This window comes from Leucoraja erinacea, chromosome 36, assembly GCF_028641065.1.
Source record: "Leucoraja erinacea ecotype New England chromosome 36, Leri_hhj_1, whole genome shotgun sequence".
NCBI classification, from domain to species: Eukaryota; Metazoa; Chordata; class Chondrichthyes; order Rajiformes; family Rajidae; genus Leucoraja; species Leucoraja erinaceus.
This window is the reverse complement of record NC_073412.1, coordinates 4,657,951-4,680,124: the sequence shown is the minus strand read 5'-3', so window position 1 is coordinate 4,680,124 and position 22,174 is coordinate 4,657,951. Positions and strand designations below refer to the sequence as shown.

The following is a 22,174-nucleotide window of genomic DNA, read 5'->3' as shown; positions in this document are numbered from 1 at the left end:
TTGCCCTTCGAGATAAAGGTTATCATTTTCTTTTACAATGATGTGATATTAAAAATAATTCAGGTTAGTTCATTGTCCTATCTGGGACACATGACAATACGCTCTCTTGAAGTCTACCGAGGTACAGTGAAAAGCTTTTGTTGCGTGCTATCCAGTCAGCGGAACGACAATACATGATTACAATCGGGCGATTTAGTGCATAGAGGCTTGGTGAGACCACACCTGGAGTATTGCGTACAGTTTTGGTCTCCAAATCTGAGGAAGGACATTATTGCCATAGAGGGAGTGCAGAGACGGTTCACCAGACTGATTCCTGGGATGTCAGGACTGTCTTATGAAGAAAGACTGGATAGACTTGGTTTATACTCTCTAGAATTTAGAAGATTGAGAGGGGATCTTATAGAAACTTACAAAATTCTTAAGGGGTTGGACAGGCTAGATGCAGGAAGATTGTTCCCGATGTTGGGGAAGTCCAGGACAAGGGGTCACAGCTTAAGGATAAAGGGGAAATCCTTTAAAACCGAGATGAGAAGAACCTTTTTCACACAGAGAGTGGTGAATCTCTGGAACTCTCTGCCACAGAGGATAGTTGAGGCCAGTTCATTGGCTATATTTAAGAGGGAGTTAGATGTGGTCCTTGTGTCTAAGGGGATCAGGGGGTATGGAGAGAAGGCAGGTACGGGATACTGAGTTGGATGATCAGCCATGATCATATTGAATGGCGGTGCAGGCTCGAAGGGCCGAATGGCCTACTCCTGCACCTAATTTCTATGTTTCTATGTTTCTATGATGAGGGGATCATTTTCAGTGCAAGGTAAAGCCAGCAAAGTCCGATCAAGGATAGTCTGAGGGTCACCTAGTCCCATCCACCTGCACTCAGACCATAACCCTCCATTCCTTTCCCGTCCATGTACCTATCCAATTTATTTTTAAATGATAAAAATGAACCTGCCTTCACCACTTGCTCTGGAAGCTCATTCCACACAGCTACCACTCTCTGAGTAAAGAAGTTCCCCCTCATGTTGCCCCTAAACTTTTGTCCCTTAATTCTCAAATTGCAAGGTAAAGCCAGCAAAGTCCAATCAAGGATAGTCCCAGGGTCACCAATGAGGTAGAGAGTAGTTCAGCACTGCTCTCTGGTTGTGGTAGGATGGTTCAGTTGCCTGATAACAGCTGGGAAGAAACTGTCCCAGAATCTGGAGGTGTGCGTTTTCACACTTCTGTACCTTTTGCCTGATGGGAGAGGGGGGAAGAGGGAGTGGCCAGGGTGCGACATGTCCGTGATTATGCTGCTGGCCTTGTCGAGATAGTGTGAGGTATAGATGGAGTCGATACAATGGAGTTTGGTTTGTGCGATGGTCTGGGCTGCGTCCACAATTCGCTGTAAAATCTTGTGGTCTTGGATGGAGCTGGCTCCCAAACCAAGCTGTGATGTATCGTGATTCAACAGAAGGTAGTTGAGGCCACAGTTCATTGGCTATATTTAAGAGGGAGTTAGATGTGGCCCTTGTGGCTAAAGGGATCAGGGGGTACGGAGAGAAGGCAGGGATGGGATACTGAGTTGGATGATCAGCCATGATCATATTGAATGGCAGTGCAGACATCGCCCACCGGGGGCTTTGACTCTGACATCGGGAGGAGAACGAGGATTGCAGGGGAGAGATAAGACTTTGCCTGAGGCGGAGATTCACTGTGATGGATGTTTGTGTAAATTGTGTTGTGTCTTGGTTCTTCTTCTTGTTTGTATGACTGCAGAAACCAAATTTCGTTTGAACCTCTGGGTTCAAATGACAACAAATAAATTGTATTGTATTGTATTGTATTGAATGGCCTACTCCTGCACCGATTTTCCATGTTTCTATGTTTCTATGTGATCAAATGCTTTCTGTTATGCAGCTGCAGAAGTGGGTGAGAGGTGTAGGGGACATGCCAAACTTCCTAAGTCTTCTAAGAAAGTAGAGGCGTTAGTGTGCTTCCTAGTCAGTTGCTTCAATATGGGTGGTCCGGGAGAAGTTGGGTGGTCCAAGTTTATTGGGCAACTTTTAGTCTTATTAGTGCATAGGCCATGAAGTTGACTGGCAAGCCCAGTGTTTAAAGTCCATCCCCAATACACACCTGTAGTGAATGTGTTGCCATGTCAATGTAACTCCAATCACGCTAATGGGGCTGAAGTCACGTAAAGACTAGCTTGGATAGTCTTCGATAAAGGCCATTTCTAAAGCAGCAACCAGGTCTTCCTATGGCAACGTTGCCCAGTTTGTTGTTTGATAACAGATTTGCTTACCACTGGCAAATGAGGTGTCAACGGGCGCAGCAGTAGAGTTGCTGCCGCTAGCCCCTGTCCCACTTAGGAAACCTGAACGGAAACCTCTAGAGACTTTGTGCCCCCACCCAAGGTTTCCGTGCGGTTCCCGGAGGTTGCAGGTGGTTGCCGGAGGTTGCAGATTCAGATTCAGATTCAGATTCAATTTTAATTGTCATTGTCAGTGTACAGTACAGAGACAACGAAATTGCAGGTAGCGGAAGCAGGTAGGGAGACTGACAAAAACCTCCGGGAACCGCACAGAAACCTTGGGTGGGGCACAAAGTCTCCAGAGGTTTCCGTTCAGGTTTCCTAAGTGGGACAGGGGCATAATAACAGTGCTTGCAGCGCCCGAGACCTGGGTTCGATCCCGACTACGGCTGCTGTCTGTGCTGAGTTTGTACGTTCTCCCCGTGACTACTTGGGTTTTCTCCGAGATCTTCAGTGTCTTCCACACTCCAAAGATGTGTAGGTTTGTAGAATCGGTATGAGTGTAAAATTGACCCTAGTGTGTGTAGGCCGGTGTTCTAATTCTGCTGGCAGCACTGGTCGGTGTGGACTCGGTGGGCCAAAGCGCCTGTTTCCGCACTGTATCTCTAAATTACGCTAAAACTAAACTCACATTACCAAATTAACAATCTACATTTGTGGATACTCTGCATGTAACTTACCATCAAGGTAATAAACAACTTATTCTACTTGCGGAATCCATTATCATACTTGTTCAATAAATATTGGGGGGTTTTTCCATCTATCCTATCAGTACTTAATATTTTAGAACTTCAATCAAGTGTTAATATTTTTTTAATATAAAGGACATTTTCCATCAAGCCTTGGGAATGTTGGTCATCTTGGAGGAACAATCCCTCATGCATGGATACATAAATCTGGAGTTACTCAGCGGGTCAGACAGCATCTCTGGATGAAAGGAATAGGTGACATTTCAGGTTGAGACCCATCTTCAGAGGTGGTTTAATCTGAATATAATGATTTTCATCCCAATTGTAAAGAGTCAGACCTTTCTCAAGTTCCTACCCATGTTCTCTTCACAGGAAAGGCTTCCAATCCCTGAGCCAGGCCCCAATGGTAAGTCTTTCTATGTTTCTTGTTCAAGAAGGAACTGCAGATGCTGGAAGATCGAAGGTGCACAAAAATGCTGGAGAAACACGGCGGGTGCAGCAGCATCTATGGAGCGAAGGAAATAGGCGACGTTTCGGGCCGAAACCCTTCTTCAGACTGATGGGGGGTGGGGGGGGGAGGAAGGAAAAAGGGAGGAGGAGGAGCCCGAGGGCGGGGGGGATGGGAGGAGGCAGCTCGAGGGTTAAGGAAGGGGAGGAGTCAGCAAGGGCTAGCAAAATTGGGAGAATTCAACGTTCATGCCATCCGGACGCAAGCAACCCTTGGATTGCTTGCGTCTTGGATTCTATGTTTCTTGTTTGGCGGTCTCCTGAATATTACTTTGCGTTAAGGTACTGAATTTGTTCTAAATTCTAAACTCTACTGCAAGGGCTGTTGGGCAACCAGCTGTTCAGAATATAAAGGCACACATCCTTTTGAGCATTTATAAAACACACAATTACAAATCAAATCAATTTGCAATTTGTAATTAACACATACATCATAAAAGGAGAGCTTGGTGCCTATGCTCGGTATTTGATGGAGTTGACCAATTTTTTTTAACTGTAATTCACTTCTCCGTGGATTGTCACCTTGTCGTGATGGAGAAGCTTGTGTGGTCCTATGATCCTGAGAGCGATGCCGTCTGGAGCTATGCTCCTGGTAGGGCCATCCATGGTGGTAACTTCGAGGGGAAGGTCTCTGACTAAGAGCAATCCAACAGGCGGAAACATAGAAACATAGAAACATAGAAAATAGGTGCAAGAGTAGGCCATTCAGCCCTTCGAGCCTGCACCGCCATTCAATATGATCATGGCTGATCATCCAACTCAGTATCCTGTACCTGCCTTCTCTCCATACCCCCTGATCCCTTTATCCACAAGGGCCACATCTAACTCCCTCTTAAATATAGCCAATGAACTGTGGCCTCAACTACCTTCTGTGGCAGAGAATTCCAGAGATTCCCCACTCTCTGTGTGAAAAATGTTTTCCTCATCTCGGTCCTAAAAGATTTTTTTCCCCTTATCCTTAAAGTGTGACCCCTTTCTGGACTCCTTAAACTCGTGTCTTCCCATAACCATATAACCATATAACCTGCACGGACTTCCCTCGAACATGGGCCGAACACATAATCTCTAGTCCTGCATCTAGCCTGTCCCTTCCAACCCTGCATCTAGCCTGTCCAAGAATTTTGTAAGTTTCTATAAGATCCCCCCTCAATCTTCCCCCTGAATTCTAGCGAGTAGACGATGGCACACCTTAGTGGAGCGTCACAACGGCTGGGAAGGCGGATGAAGGCTGCAGCAGGAAAGGGTCTCCGGTCGTCTTGGACTCCATGCCACTGGATCCTGACCCTGAACTGTCAAGGACCGTGTGTGGGGTGGCTGTCTGTGCACCAGTCTCCCCACGTTAAACAAAGTCACGCACAGGCGTCCTCCAACCCTGGAGACACCCATGGTCAGCCATAACAGAGGGGTGCCTAAGAATCCTTCAATAGATATCCCTTCTAAGGTAATGTTAATTAAAAATTGCAATTTAAATTCCTCTGTGCACAGTTTTGGTCTCCCCGATTACAGAAAAATGGAAGCTTTGGATATTTTTAAGGCAGAGATAGATAGATTCTTGATAAGTACGGATATCAGGGATTACGTGGAGAATTGAGTGATTGAATCAGTGCCAACAGTATCTACCTCTGCATCTAGTTCATAGTCTGTACATGGTCCTAAAAAGACACAGGCCATTAGTGAGCATGATTGGCGTACAGCTTCCAGCCTGTTCTTGCCTAATGATGCGACTTGCTACGTAATAAAGAAATATTCTTCCTGGTGGCACGGTGGTGCAGCGGAAGAGTTGTTACGTTACAGTGGCCCAGGTTTGATCGTGACTATTCTGACTGGTTCTACTTTCTCCCTGCGTGGGCTTTCTCCAGGATCTTTGGTTTCCTCCCACACTCCAAAGACGTACAGGTTTGTAGGTTAATTGGCTTGGTATAATTGTAAATTGTCCCCAGTGTGTGTGTGGGATAGTGTTAGTGTGCGGGGATGGCTGGTTGGCAAGGATCTGGTGGGCTGAAGGGCCTGTTTCTCTAAACTCTAAACTAAACTAAAGTACATTTGGAAAAAAAAACCCCCCCCGACTTTTGTCCTTGCTATGTTTCCAGAGGTCCTATTGCAGATGAATTCTGTCGGGATCTGCGGGTCTGATGTGCATTACTGGCAACATGGAAGACTGGGGAGTTTCCTCATGAAGAAACCAATGGTTCTGGGTCATGAGGGTTCTGGCACAGTGACCAAAGTGGGATTGGGAGTGAAGAATCTCCAAGTAGGTAAGAGAAGAGACATTCCAAATCCAAATAATTTCAACGTCTTCTTGTTGACTCATTGTCTCTAACTCGTTGTCACCAAAGATCCTACAGCGAGCAAGATGGCGCACTCAACTAAAAAGACGTAGTGCGGTCATGGGCAGATTTGTGGGTAATTTTCGGCCCCATTTCTGTAACCGGCTTCCGTCTCCGCACCAAAGATCCCGTAGCGGAGCAACGATAACTAGTGCGGAGACGGAAGCCGGTTACGGAAACATCCTCGTAAAAATAAAAGTAAAAATCTTCTCATTTTCAGAATTATAATTTATTAACACAAACTGTTCCCCCGCAACGTTGATTACACTGTGAGTCGGGTCGGGTCGGGTCGGGTCGGGTTACGAAATGGATGAAAAAAAGGCCCACGTTCCGCTCCGTTGCGTACTACACATCAGCCCATTGCATTTAGAAGGAGTGGTCTATCTTGCTCCACTATAGGATCTTTGGTTTACACCTAACCAACAGCCCCCTATCAGTCTGAAGAAGGGTTTCGGCCCGAAACGTCACCTATTTCCTTCGCTCCATAGATGCTGCTGCACCCGCTGAGTTTCTCCAGCATTTTTGTGTACCCACAGCTAACAATGTCCTGTTTCCTTTAGCATTGTTACACTTTTGCGTATCTTTCATTCATTTGGACTATATCTCTCTACATCACCATCTATATCTTGTTTCCCTTTCCCGTGACTCTCAGTCTGAAGAAGGGTCTCGACCCGAAATGTCTCCTATTCCTTTTCTCCAGAGATGCTGTCTGACCCGCTGAGTTACTCCGGCTTTTTGTGCGTCTATCTTCTCTTCAAAGTCAGATTCAATTTTAATTGTCATTGTCAGTGTACAGTACAGTGACAACGAAATGCATTGTCATATGTGTTCAGGGGACCGACATGCCCGTGCGTTCCTTTGCTCTCAACCCTATAGTAATAGTACAAGCTCACATGCGAGACTGAATAGATGTCACAAACCCCACACCCTCCTCCACACCCAGACCCTTTCAATTAACCATCTAGATCTTAATCTTGTCCGAGAAATGGTTCTTCCTCCAATCTTTCATCCTTTCAAAGGAGTGTTTGATGTTTTAACAATTATCATTCATAGGCTGACTTGACGGGGAAATCTATGGGATTATCAGCATTTTGAAACGATGATGAATGGGTTTTGTTCCAGTAATGGTCTGAGCATTCACATTTCCAAAGGGTCAATGTTTTTTCTCTGTGAATTTGCGGACAGCCACTGGGTCAGGTGATCATAGAAGGAAGCAGACAGTTCATTTAACCTGTTCTTAAACTTCCCCAATAGGCCCTTTGTTCCTCACAAAGCATTTTTTTTTAGTGCCAATTTTTGTTGATTTACTATGTGTTGTAAATGTTCTTGGAGACTTTGTTATCAGGCTTCTGAACTTGCCTGAGGCTTCCATTCAGGGTAGTTAGGGTACTGTCCAATTCACATCCGCTCCATTGTGGACATTGGAGATTGTCCATGGAGGTGATATAGATAGATAGCCTTTTATTGTCATTCAGACCGAAGTCTGAACGAAATTGCAGCAGTCATACATATAATACAATACAATAAAACACCAATAAACACATATTAACATCCACCACAGTGAGTCCACCCAGCATCTCCTCACTGTGATGGAGGCAAAAGTCTTAGATCCGCAGTCTCTTCCCTCCTCTTCTCCCTCTGCGCTGGGGCGATAACCCCCCCCGGACGATGTTAAGAACAGTCCCGCGGCTCAAACACCGCGGCCCGGGGTGGTCGAAGCTGCCGCCCACCAGTCCTGCAGACGTAGCCGCTGGCCCGCGGCCGAACCCCGGACTCAGGCCACCACCGCCAGAACACCGTCCCAGCCACCCTCACGTGAGTACTGCGCCGTCTTCAGCCTCGGGCTGGGCCGCCCCGACTTGGGCGCCGAACCTCCCTCGGCTGCCAGCGCCGCACCTTCCCGAACTCGGCCGCTCCGACGGGAGCCTCGTTCCACCCTCGGGTTGGCCGTCCTCACGGGAGCGTCCCAACCTCTTCCAGCCCTGAGCCGGACCACCCTCACGGGAGCGAGCTCAGGGCGAGTCCTGACGGTGCTCTGCCTCCGGAGCCTCGAGGTCGTCAGCTCCATTAGGCCTCATCGCAGACGGAGGCAGAGAAGGGGAATACGACAAAAATGTCGTATTCCCCCGCAGGGAGAGACTGCAAACCCCGTTTCAACCCCCCACCCCCAAAAAAAAAATGCTACGATCCTGTCAAAACATAAACAATTCCTCAAGGATTGGACAAGCTATGAAGAAAGACTGGATAGACTTGGTTTATACTCTCTAGAATTTAGGCGATTGAGAGGGGATCTTATAGAAACTTACACAATTCTTAAGGGGTTGGACAGGCTAGATGCAGGAAGATTGCTCCTGATGTTGGGGAAGTCCAGGACAAGGGGTCACAGCTTAAGGATAAGGGGGAAATCCTTTAAAACCGAGATGAGAAGAACTTTTTTCACACATAGAGAGTGGTGAATCTCTGGAACTCTCTGCCACAGAGGGTAGTTGAGGCCAGTTCATTGGCTATATTTAAGAGGGAGTTAGATGTGGCCCTTGTGGCCAAGGGGATCAGAGGGTATGGAGAGAAGGCAGGTACGGGATACTGAGTTGGATGATCAGCCATGATCATATTGAATGGCGGTGCAGGCTCGAAAGGCCGAATGGCCTACTCCTGCACCTAATTTCTATGTTTCTATGTTTCTATGCAGGTGGAGGCCATTCAGCCCTTCAAGCCAGCACCGCCATTCATTGTGATCATGGCTGATCGTCCCCTATCAATAACCCGCGCCTGCCTTCTCCCCATAACCCTTGACTCCACTCGCCCCTAGAGCTCTATCTAACTTTATTGCTTCTATCTCCAATAGTAAATAATCCATAATTTAAACAATCTCTTACTGACAGAATGTATATCTATAGGGAAAGATTAGGAATTAAAAGGATTGGAGACCTGTATGAAATGGGAATTATTTTATCAGTTCAACAATTACAATTAAAATACAACTTGAAAAATAACCAATACTACTCCACTAGCCCCTAGAGCTCTATCTAACTCTCTCTTAAATCCATCCAGTGACTTGGCCTCCACTGCCCTCTGTGGCAGCGAATTCCACAAATTCACAACTCTCTGGGTGAAAAAGTTTTTTCTCACTTCAGTCTTAAATGGCCTCCCCTTTATTCTAAGACTGTGTGGCCCCTGGTTCTGGACTCGCCCAACATTGGGAACATTTTTCCTGTATCTAGCTTGTCCAGTCCTTTTATAATGTTATATGTTTCTATAAGATCCCCCCTCATCCTTCTAAACTCCAGTGAACACAAGCCTAGTATTTTCAATCTTTCCTCATACGACAGTCCCGCCATCCCAGGGATCAATCTCGTGAACCTACGCTGCACTGCCTCAACCACAAGGATGTCCTTCCTCAAATTAGGAGACCAAATACTCTAGATGTGGTCTCACCAGAGTCCTATACAACTATAACCATATAACAATTACAGCACGGAAACAGGCCATCTCGACCCTTCTAGTCCGTGCCGAACACATATTCTCCCCTAGTCCCATATACCTGCGCTCAGACCATAACCCTCCATTCCCTTCCCATCCATATAACTTTCCAATTTATTTTTAAATGATAAAAACGGACCTGCCTCCACCACCTTCACTGGAAGCTCATTCCACACAGCCACCACTCTCTGAGTAAAGAAGTTCCCCCTCATGTTACCCCTAAACTTCAGTCCCTTAATTCTCAAATCATGTCCCCTTGTTTGAATCTTCCGTACTCTCAATGGGAAAAGCTTAAACACATCAACTCTGTCTATCCCTCTCATCATTTTAAAGACCTCTATCAAGTCCCCCCTTAACCTTCTGCGCTCCAAAGAATAAAGCTCTAACTTGTTCAACCTTTCTCTGTAACTTAGTTGCTGAAACCCAGGCAACATTCTAGTAAATCTCCTCTGTACTCTCTCTATTTTGTTGACTGCAGAAGAACTCCATGTTTCTTTAAGAACTGTAACTTTATTCCCTTTCTTTCAGGAGATAGAGTTGCCATTGAACCGGCTTACCCACTGAACAATGATGAGTTCTGCAAGTCTGGGCGCTACAACCTTTCTCCAGCCATGTTCTGCTCCGCCACCCCACCTCATCATGGGCAGTTGTCCCAGTTCTATGTCCACAGTGCAAACTACTGCTTCAAGTGAGTACGATGGGTGATGGTAGACGTCTGTTATCTATCTGCTGGGAGTTTCCTTCATCTGGGGTGCTCCTAAAGCAGGTTTCAACCGGACAATAATCTTAGAACTAGTTTGGGGTTTTTTGTAGACACACAGCTTGGAGATAGACACACCACTTGGCCCACTGAGTCCACACCGACCATCCATCACCATTCACACCCGTTCAATGTTATCCCACTTTGTCATTCACTTCCTACACTCGAGGGGGGAATTTCACAGAGACTTATCGACCAATAACCATATAACATATAACCATATAACCATATACAATTACAGCACGGAAACAGGCCATCTCGACCCTTCTAGTCCGTGCCGAACACATAATCTCCCCTAGTCCCATATACCTGCGCTCAGACCATAACCCTCCATTCCCTTCCCATCCATATAACTATCCAATTTATTTTTAAATGATAAAAACGAACCTGCCTCCACCACCTTCACTGGAAGCTCATTCCACACAGCTACCACTCTCTGAGTAAAGAAGTTCCCCCTCATGTTACCCCCTAAACTTCAGTCCCTTAATTCTCATGTCATGTCCCCTTGTTTGAATCTTCCCTACTCTCAGTGGGAAAAGCTTTTCCACGTCAACTCTGTCTATCCCTCTCATCATTTTAAACCTGTACCTTTTTTCGGGACATGGGAGAAAACCGGAGCAGCCGGAGGGGAGAACGCACTCAAGCGGAAACCGTGCAAAGTCTACACGTTCAGCGCCCAAGGTTAGGATCGAACGCGGGTCTGTGGCGCTGTGAGGCAGCACCTCCCTGGTGACAGCGCACTAGGTAGCTAATAACCTCTCCTGCGCTGGCAATCTTGTCACTTCCGAGGCGCCATCGCTCCGTGGCCTAGCGGTAGAATTGCTGCCTCACTTCGCCAGAGACCCGGGTTCGATCCCGACTCTGTACGGAATTTGTACGTTCTCCCCGTGACCTCGTGGGTTTCCTCCGAGATCTTCAGCTTCCCCCCACACTCCAAAGACGTACAGGCAGGTAGGTAAATTGGCTTGGTAAACGCAAACATTGTCGCTAGTGTGTGTGTGTGTGTGTGTAGGGTAGTGTTAATGTGCAGGGATCGCCGGTCTGCGCGGACCCAGTGGGCTGAAGGGCCGGTTTCCGCACTGTATCTCTAAATTAAACCAAACTAAGCTTCCCCTTAGCCCTGCAAATTATTCTCACTAATTATTCGTCCTTTCCTAGATGTTGATTGTTCCTGCTTCCGTCACCCCTGCAGCCAGGAATTCCAGAGCACTACGATTCTTTGCGTAAATTTTTTTTTTCCCGCAGTATATCTCCTTCATCCACTGCCAAAAAAAGTCTGTGTTCACTGGTCCTTGAAGGCTAATGTCAATAGCCACCCCTATCTCCCCGATCTAATCTAGACATGATCTTAAACATTCATTCTGTCAAGTTTTCTTCTTAGATTATACAGTTTATTCATTTTTGGAATATCGGAAGGTAACCCAGAATTAAATATGTTTCAAAAGAATTTACTTAATTATGGGCTAATAATCGGAAAAAAGCTTATACTTAAATTTTGGAAAAATGCTCCAATACCAACAACAAAAATGTGGATTTCAAACATGTTCGAAACATTACACTTGGAAGAGATGAGACTCCTCCTAGCAGGCAAAGCAGATCACTTCCAAAAGACGTGGTCTGCATTTATGGAACTATTACAAGCATAAGGTGCAATAATAAGTTATAACATAAAGGCTACCAAGACCTGGAAACGGGGGGGTATAAAATAAATTTTTAATAAAAACACGGTTGGTATATCCTTTTTTGCGGAGTTTTGTGTTACAATAGAGCGATTGATTTTCCTTTCTTCTTTTTTTTTCTTTTCTTTCTAGGGTCTTATTTCTTTTCTTTGCTTCCTTCTCTAATTCCTTCCCTAAGCGGTTCTCTTTTCCCAACACTTTCCTGCACCTTCACGATTCTTGCTTACTTTCCTTACTTCTATCTTTTTTAAAGCTCAAAAAATGAAGTGGTACAACATAATGTAATAAGATATATGCGATGTATTAATGTGATTTACTGTACTGCTAATAAAAATAAAATTTAAAAAAATAAATAAATAAATAAAAGATTATACAGCTGCAGCCTAACCCTGTAGCTGTGACCTTCATCCTTGGAACCATTCAACTAATCGTTTCGGCACCCTCTCAAGGGATCTCACATCCTCCCTTAAGATAGGTGACCAGAATCTGATGCATCACTGCATTCATTGCCCTTCATTGTTAAAAGTACAATGAACAATTAAGAACTAATCATTAATTAACAGTCAGTATACATCTTTTGTTGGCACAAATCCCACCAGGAAACAGATCCAGTTGTTGCCAATGAGTTGCAGGCAGTGTATAGGAGGGAACTGCAGAGGCTGGTTTACACCGAAGACAGACGCAAGATGCTGGAGTAAAGACCCTGTCCTACTGTGCGAGCTAATTCAAGAGTTCTCCCGAGTTTGCCCTGATTCGAACTCGGAGGTTTACGGTAATGGCCGCTCGTAGGTACTCGGGGCTCTCATAGAAACATAGACATAGAAATTAGGTGCAGGAGTAGGCCATTCGGCCCTTCGAGCCTGCACCGCCATTCAATATGATCATGGCTGATCATCCAACTCAGTATCCCGTACCTGCCTTCTCTCCATACCCCCCCGATCCCCTTAGCCACAAGGGCCACATCTAACTCCTTCTTAAATATAGCCAATGAACTGTGGCCTCGACTACCCTCTGTGGCAGAGAGTTCCAGAGATTCACCACTCTCTGTGTGAAAAAAGTTCTTCGCATCTCGGTTTTAAAGGATTTCCCCTTTATCCTTAAGCTGTGACCCCTTGTCCTGGACTTCCCTAACATCGGGAACAATCTTCCTGCATCTAGCCTGTCCAACCCCTTAAGAATTTTGTAAGTTTCTATAAGATCCCCTCTCAATCTTCTAAATTCTAGAGAGTATAAACCAAGTCTATCCAGTCTTTCTTCATAAGACAGTCCTGACATCCCAGGAATCAGTCTGGTGAACCGTCTCTGCACTCCCTCTATAGGCAATAATGTCCTTCCTCAGATTTGGAGACCAAAAACTGTACGCAATACTCCAGGTGTGGTCTCACCAAGACCCTGTACAACTGCAGTAGAACCTCTCTGCTCCTATACTCAAATCCTTTTGCAATGAAAGCTAACATACCATTCGCTTTCTTTACTGCCTGCTGCACCTGCATGCCTACCTTCAATGACTGGTGTACCATGACACCCAGGTCTCGCTGCATCTCCCCCTTTACCAATCGGCCACCATTTAGATAATAGTCTGCTTTCCTGTTTTTGCCACCAAAATGGATAACCTCACATTTATCCACATTATACTGCATCTGCCAAACATTTGCCCACTCACCCAGCCTATCCAAGTCACCCTGCAGTCTCCTAGCATCCTCCTCACAGCTAACACTGCCCCCCAGCTTAGTGTCATCCGCAAACTTGGAGATATTGCCTTCAATTCCCTCAATTCTCGTGGACATTTTCCAACATGTTGAAAAATCTTCACGAGTCTTCCCGAGCTTACCGCGTTTCCCGAGTACCCGCTGCGTACGTTCTACGCGCTTCCACGAGTTTGATTTTTTTTTTTAAACTCGGGAGAGCTCTTGAATGAACTCGTACAGTGGGACAGGCAGCATCTCTGGATGGAAGCAATGGGTGATGTTTCGAGTCGAGACCCTTCTTCAGACAGAGAATCAGGGGAGAGGGAGACAGAGAGATATGGAAGGGTAAATGTAGTATTAGATTATGTGCTCGGATTAAAGGAAAAGGCTTATTATGTTGCAAAAACCAATCGGTAACCATAAGGATTGGGAACATTTCAGAACTCATCAGAAGTGACCAAAACATAGATGAAAGGTACAGAAGTTTGGTAACACATACCTCCAGAAGGGTCTTGACCTGAAAGAACGCCCATTCCTTCTCTCCTTCTCTTCTTCTTGCGTATGGCGTGCACAGCCTAAAGTTGTAGGACAACTTGTTCTATTTGATCTTATTTGACTGTGCACGCCAGGTTGATTGCATTAGTCGAAACAGGGCGGACCACGTGAAGGTTGCAATCTTCCACCCCCCTTCTCTCCTGAGATGCTGCCTCACCCGCTGTGTTACTCCAGCATAAGTGGGAGGAAATATGCTTGAGATTGTTTAACTAGTAAAATGCAGAATTTGGGAATTAAATTAGGAGAGACAAATAATGCTGGAGTAACTCAGCGGAACAGGCATCATCTCTGGAGAGAAGGAATGGGTGACGTTTCGGGTCCAGTCTAGTCTGACGAGGGTCTCGACCCGAAACATTACTTATTCTGTCTCTCCCGAGATGCTGCCTATCCCGCTGAGTCACTCCAGCATTTTGTGTCTATCTTCGGTGTAAACCAGCATCTGCAGTTCCTTCCGATACACAGTATTAAGTCAGGATGTTAGGATGCCACATGTATTAGTATTGGGCCAAAGCATTTTAAAATCTATGAATGTTGCCTGGGTTTCAGCAACTAAGTTACAGAGAAAGGTTGAACAAGTTAGGGCTTTATTCTTTGGAGCGCAGAAGGTTAAGGGGGGACTTGATAGAGGTTTTTAAAATGATGAGAGGGATAGACAGAGTTGACGTGGAAAAGCTTTTCCCACTGAGAGTAGGGAAGATTCAAACAAGGGGACATGGCTTGAGAATTAAGGGACTGAAGTTTAGGGGTAACATGAGGGGGAACTTCTTTACTCAGAGAGTGGTAGCTGTGTGGAATGAGCTTCCAGCGAAGGTGGTGGAGGCAGGTTCGTTTTTATCATTTAAAAATAAATTGGATAGTTATATGGATGGGAAGGGAATGGAGGGTTATGGTCTGAGCGCAGGTATATGGGACTAGGGGAGATTATGTGTTCGGCACGGACTAGAAGGGTCGAGATGGCCTGTTTCCGTGCTGTAATTGTTATATGGATCAATGATCATAAAACATATCCAAAATTCTAATAATATAAAGCTGGGAGTAATCTGAGCTGTGAACGGGATGCAGGCATGCTCATTGGGGATGTAGACAGATTAACTGAAGGGGTGAGGACTGGGCACATGGAATACATGCCATAAAAATGAAGTCATTCACTTTCAACAGTTTTAAAAGGGACATGGGGTTTAAGTGGTTAAAAGAGAGATTACAGGGTCTGTGTTCAGAAAAATCTGGGTGACCTGATGTTAGAATTACTTCACATGAATGCATAAGAATAGGAAATAATTACAGAGGTACGATATGTTCTTCATTGCAAGGGGATTTGAACACAAAAGGTAAGGGTTTTAGTATAATTACACAGGAACCTTGCAGAGGCACAGCTGAAGTTATGTCTACAGGTCTGCCCCCCCCCCCCCCCCCCCCACTGAAGGAAGGATGTGCTTGCGACAGAGGTAATGGCTGACCTAGACAGACACATAGAAACATAGGTCCCTTCGAACCCGCACCGCCACTCATTGTGATCATGGCTGATCGTCCCCAATCAATAACCCGTGCCTGCCTTCGCCCCATATCCACTAGCCTCTATCTAACTCTCTCTTAAATCCATCCAGTGACTTGGCCTCCACTGCCCTCTGTGGCAGGGAATTCCACAAATTCACAACTCTCTGGGCAAAAAAGTGTTTTTTTTAATGACCTCCCCTTTATTCTAAGACTGTGTGGCCCCTGGTTCTGGACGTGCCCAACATTGGGAACATTTTTCCTGCATCTAGCTTGTCCAGTCCTTTTATAATTTTATATGTTTCTATAAGACCCCTCCTCATCCTTCTAAACTCCAGTGAATACAAGCCTAGTCTTTTCAATCTTTCCTCATATGACAGTCAGCGTATGACAAATGCTGGAGTCAGTCAGCTGGCCAGGCAGCATCTCTGGAGGAAAAGGATAGGCAACGTTTTGTGCCGGGACCCTTGTTCAGACTGCTTTCTCTCCAGAGATGCTGAGTTACTCCAGCCTTTTGTGTCGAAGGTGGGGAAACTCAGCGGGTGAGGCAGCATCTATGGAGCGAAGGAGTAGGTGACGTTTCTGGGCCGAGACTCTTCTTCAGTCAGAGAAGGAATGGAATTGAACCCGTAGCTCAGGATTGCTGACTCAATAAAGGACCCCGGATCGGGTCGGTGCTGTGAGATTGTTTTTGTGTTCCAGGCTTCCAGATTGCGTGAGCTCGGAAGAAGGTGCTTTTATCGAGCCTCTGTCTGTTGCCATTCATGCGTGTCGGCGGGCACGGGTAAAACTGGGCAGCAAAATCCTGATCTGTGGAGCAGGTAAGCATTGTCGCTCACATCATAAATAATAATAATAATAATAAACAAATAATAAAAACGTTATTGATCCCCCCCCAGGGAAATTCAGATGTCCAGAAGTCCCCAACCAACAAACCCACACATTCAAAACCAACGCAGACACGAAATACATAAAATACAATGTGGACGCTACCTGAGAGCAAGAAATACTTAAAAAGACCAATAATTAACAATTAAATCAGGACCTTTCTTCAGAATCCAGCCCACCTGAGGCAAGACATTCTTGCCATAGAGGGGGTACAGAGAAGGTTCACCAGACTGATTCCTGGGATGTCAGGACTTTCATATGAAGAAAGACTGGATAGACTCGGCTTGTACTCGCTAGAATTCAGAAGATTGAGGGGGGGAATCTTATAGAAACTTACAAAATTCTTAAGGGGTTGGACAGGCTAGATGCAGGAAGATTGTTCCCGTTGTTGGGGAAGTCCAGAACAAGGGGTCACACAGTTTAAGGATAAGGGGGAAGTCTTTTAGGGCCCAGATGAGAAAATCATTTTTCACACAGAGAGAGTGGTGAATCTGTGGAATTCTCTGCCACAGAAGGTAGTTGAGTCCACAGTTCATTGGCTATATTTAAGAGGGAGTTAGATGTGGCCCTTGTGGCTAAATGGATCAGGGGGTATGGAGAGAAGACAGGGATGGGATTCTGAGTTGGATGATCAGCCATGATCATATCGAATGGCGGTGCAGGCTCGAAGGGCCGAATGGCCGACTCCTGCACCTATTGTCTATGTTTCTATGCTATACCGGTATCTGATCATCATTAGTTGTTCATAAGTAAGTGAGATAACATTGTTATGTGCTATTAAATTTGCCAGGGGTGAACGGGACGAAAAAGGTTGGGCTCCCCGGAGTTAGAGTGCAGACGGATACAGATTATTCTTAGCCAGCACCCAATCTTCATGCCCCTGTCCCACTTAGGAAACCTGAACGGAAACCCCTGGAGACTTTGCGCCCCACCCAAGGTTTCCGTGCGGTTCCCGGAGGTTGCAGGTGGTTGCCGGAGGTTGCAGGTAGTGGAAGCAGGTAGGGAGACTGACAAAAACCTCCGGAAACCGCACGGAAACCTTGGGTGGGGCGCAAAGTCTCCAGAGGTTTCCGTTCAGGTTTCCTAAGTGGGACAGACGGGGGCATTATTTTCTTCTTGTTAATTTTATATCAATGTTATATTCCTCTCGTCAGATCATGACCAAAACCATTCTCATTTGTTTAGGTCCAATTGGACTTCTCAATCTGCTGGTTGCCAAGGCGATGGGGGCGGCCCAGGTGGTGATTTGTGGTAGGCCTCAGATATTTCTCTCTTTGTTTTTGTATCTTTTCTCTTCCTCTCCCTCTCACACCCCTCACTCTTTTCACCTTTCCCTGATCATTCTTGTCACATGTCCGATTTGCTTCCAACTTTGGAAGGCCCCCCTCGGTCATGACTGACCATGGGTGATGCATCCTGGTCAGATGCAAGCCTGGGCGATCGATGTCATATGGAGGACAGGCTGTTGCCCATGCAGCACATCTCCTCCCTCCCCACGTCGCTGACCGATCGAAAGGAACAGCAGGGCCGTTACAGTTTGGCACCAGCGCCATCGCAGGAGCTGCCAGAGCGAGGTTGTAGACACGAACAAACTGCTTTAGGGGGTCCGACTCCGGATTTTCATGGGATTCACTCCTCAGATTCAGATTCAGATTCAATTTTAATTGTCATTGTCAGTGTACAGTACAGAGACAACGAAATGCATTTAGCATCTCCCTGGAAGAGCGACATAGCAAACGATTTGAATAAATAATAATAAGTGTCCGGGGGGGGGGGGGGGTGATTGGCAGTCACCGAGGTACGTTGTTGAGTAGAGTGACAGCCGCCGGAAAGAAGCTGTTCCTCGACCTGCTGGTTCGGCAACGGAGAGACCTGTAGCGCCTCCCGGATGGTAGGAGGGTAAACAGTCCATGGTTGGGGTGAGAGCAGTCCTTGGCGATGCTGAGCGCCCTCCGCAGACAGCGCTTGCTTTGGACAGACTCAATGGAGGGGAGCGTGGAACCGGTGATGCGTTGGGCAATTTTCACCACCCTCTGCAATGCCTTCCGGTCGGAGACAGAGCAGTTCCCATACCATACTGTGATGCAGTTGGTAAGGATGTTCTCGATGGTGCATCGTTCCTGGAGCCTGTTCCATGACTGGATATGGCCACAAGGCAGTGGAGGTTTTAAAACAGGGTTTTCCCTCTCCTAGATGGACTGTATTCCCTGGCTGACGAGCCCCATCTTCCCGAGACTCGTGGGGGCGGGAGAGTCTACCTTCCCGTGCAGGTCTATAGCACCTGCCCACTTCACAAAACATATTCCAACACTTAGACATTTAATATTCTGGCATTGGGTCAACCTGAAATGTCCTTCCTACCCATTACTTCTAGCTCAATGTGGACATTGGACATTGTCAATGGAACTGATGTGCTACAATGCTGAGAACTATATTCTGCACTCTGTATCTTCCCCTTTGCTCTACCTGTTGTATTTGAGTTTGACTTGGTTGTACTTATGTATAATATCATGTGATCTGATTAGATAGCGTGCAAAAGCAACGTTTTTCACTGTACACGTAACGGGAATAAATGGCAATCTAAAATGAAAAATGACAAAAGCTTAATTTTGGATAGACAATACAATAATACAAAAGTACCAATGCCGAGTTGTTCAGCTGCTGATGTTCCAAGGAGCATCGTTGACCCATGTCAGTCAGCTGTCAGACCTGTTCTGAATCTGCCTCATCTAGAACAGAAATAGTGGAGAATTTCTGCATTGTGAAGACAGCACTATCTCCACAAATTCCATGCTGAGCTCAATTTTACCAGTGCTACCATAGATAGGTGTCTCGACTGGACTACTGCAACTCACTTCTCCTTGGCATCAGCTCCACCTACATCAACTGACTCCAACTGGTCCAGAACGCAGCCGCCCGACTCATCACCCACACCAAATCCTGGCATCACATCACTCCAGTCCTCAAACAACTTCACTGGCTTCCCATCTCCCACCGGATCAACTACAAAATCCTGATCCTCACCTACAAAGCCCTCCACCATCTGACCCCCCCCTGACCTCCTCTCCCCCTACCAACCCTCACGGTCCCTCAGATCCACATCAGCCGGTCTCCTCTCCATCCACAAGTCCAACCTCCGCAGTTTTGGGGACAGAGCCTTCTCCAGGGCAGCTCCCAGGCTCTGGAACTCCCTCCCCCAACTGATCCGCAATTCCGTGTCCCTCACCATCTTCCAGTCCCGCCTCAAGACCCATCTCTTCACCTCTGCCTATCCTTAGCCCCACGTCCCCCTCCCTTTTCATCTGTGCATTAATTGCCTCATATTGTGTTTTGTATTGAATTCTGTCTTTAATTTGTGTACTAGTCATGTCTCTACTATTTATTTCATTCCGCTTACATGTTTTTCCTCTACCTGCTAAATTTTTGTAAGGGGTCCTTGAGACTCTTGAAAGGCGCCCAGAAATAAAATTTATTATTATTATTATTATTATTATTATTATTATTATTATTATTATTATTATTATTATTATTATTATTATTATTATCTGCTGCAGCTAGATTGAGGAAGCACATTATTGCCATAGAGGGAGTGCAGAGACGGTTCACCAGACTGATTCCTGGGATGTCAGGACTGTCTTATGAACAAAGACTGGATAGACTTGGTTTATACTCTCTAGAATTTAGGAGATTGAGAGGGGAGCTTATAGAAACTTACAAAATTCTTAAGGGGTTGGACAGGCTAGATGCAGGAAGATTGTTCCCGATGTTGGGGAAGTCCAGGACAAGGGGTCACAGCTTAAGGATAAGGGGAAATCCTTTAAAACCGAGATGAGAAGAACTTTTTTCACACAGAGAGTGGTGAATCTCTGGAACTCTCTGCCACAGAGGGCAGTTGAGGCCACAGTTCATTGGCTATATTTAAGAGGGAGTTAGATGTGGCCCTTGTGGCTGAGGGGATCAGAGGGTATGGAGAGAAGGCAGGTACGGGATACTGAGTTGGATGATCAGCCATGATCATATTGAATGGCGGTGAAGGCTCGAAGGGCCGAATGGCCTACTCCTGCACCTAATTTCGATGTTTCTATGTTTCTATGATTGGTGAGGGCACATTTATCCCACTGTCAGGTTGACTACCTGTTGCAGAGCCAATTTGCCAATCATTCCAGGGCCTGTCCCAATTGGCCATCATTTGCGCCTCATTTACTCGTCATATGTAAAATAGGTCGATGCGTATTCTCCATTTCCCCCTTTCCCCATTTCTTGAGTTTTGCGCGTCTTCCTCTTTCACTCGTTCTGTCTCGTTCACCTCATCGTCTTTTTCCTTTTGTCTCTTATACCCATTCTCCTCCGTGCTCGGCGCTTGTCCCAAACTGTACGGGGTTTCCTTCCCCCAGCTCAATGTCACAGACGCCACAAAAACAAAATCACCTTACAAAATATCTCGAAACTTTTCTCCGCTTTGAGCTGGAGTATGGTCAGTGTATTGAGAGTTGGCCAAAGGATTAGTTCTGCTGCCAAATGCAATGCAGTCAACACAAAGGAATAGTAATTGTATCATAAATTAGATCTGTGCTGACTACACACAGAGGATATATTATTTCAGCATCACACCAGTGCCAAAAAGAGAATCTTATACAGAGAGTTTTCCCAACTTGTGTTCAAATTTTCCAGTTCAATTGGTGAATCTTCATCGTTGGGAATGCTAGGGACCTGGGAATAATATCGCCTCCAAACTCACCCTACTATCACAATAAGGAACTGCGTACATAGTCTTTGTCTTATCATTGCAGTGTCCAAATCCTGCTGCCCTCAACTCAAAGTGGGAGTGCCATCACTCGCAGGGCTGCGATTCAAGAAGACAGCTCATTGGCATGTTTTCAGGGACAATAAACCTTGACACACCCTGAGAATTAATTTTTAAGACGTTTATTACGGCCTGCTTACATGGTCTCACCCTTCCCTGTGAGATTCTCGTTGCTTTTCACTTTGTGCATTGTTCACTGTTTTTACAATAGCCAGCTTTAAAAAAATGTGTCAGTTCCCTTTGGTTCGTTACGTTTCATTTCGAGATACAGCGCAGAAAGAGGCCCTGCGGACAACCGAATCCGCACCGACCAGCGATGCCCGCACAATCAAGGGCCTGTCCCACTTTCACGACCTTTTTTACTGGTGGACATTTTTCATCATGTGAGAAAAAAACGCCCCGACCTACTTGATGCCACGAGTACTTATGGCTAGCATCACGACCGATCTACGACCTCGTGACGACCTCATGACAACCATGCTGCGAGTATGAGTCAAGGGCAACCACGGCAGAGGGACGTGAATTGGGTCGTCAATTAACCCACAAACTTGTACGTCTTTGGAGTGTGGGAGGAAACCGAAGATCTCGGAGAAACCCCACACAGGTCACGGGAAGAATGTACAAACTCCGTACAGACAGCACCCGTGGTCAGGATCGAACCCGGGTCTCTGGCGCTGTAAGGCAGTAGCTCTACTGCCGCGCCACCCTGGAACACAGGTTTTCACTCCTATATTCTGGATGTTATCTTGTCACGGAATCAGGCATTACCCGTGCTCTCACAAGAAAAATAATCCGTCCTTATTCATACCATTGGGTTACAAGCTGCCCAAGCGAAATATGAGGCACACCAGTGTATCACTGGCCAGTGAACTGGGCAGATCTCTCCTTCCATCACCACTGTGAGGTCTTCACTACCCAGAAAGGGTAGACAGAGAAGGTTATTGGCTGCAACCTTCCCTCCATTGATGAAATGTACACTACAAGGGCCAGGAAGCGAGCGGGCAAGATCATCT

General features: G+C 46.1%; 1 protein-coding gene across 2 annotated transcripts in view; it reads left to right on the top strand.

The window, feature by feature from the left end:
• The window catches only part of LOC129713470 (sorbitol dehydrogenase-like), a 43,199-nt gene that overhangs the window by 6,556 nt on the left and 14,469 nt on the right, over positions 1-22,174 (top strand). For both annotated transcript variants that reach the window (XM_055662519.1, XM_055662520.1), the window contains exons 2-6: positions 3,355-3,388; positions 5,580-5,744; positions 9,825-9,984; positions 16,172-16,290; positions 17,543-17,608. In XM_055662519.1, coding sequence (XP_055518494.1) covers positions 3,355-3,388; positions 5,580-5,744; positions 9,825-9,984; positions 16,172-16,290; positions 17,543-17,608 — 544 coding nt within the window. The remainder of the gene's footprint in view (positions 1-3,354; positions 3,389-5,579; positions 5,745-9,824; positions 9,985-16,171; positions 16,291-17,542; positions 17,609-22,174) is intronic.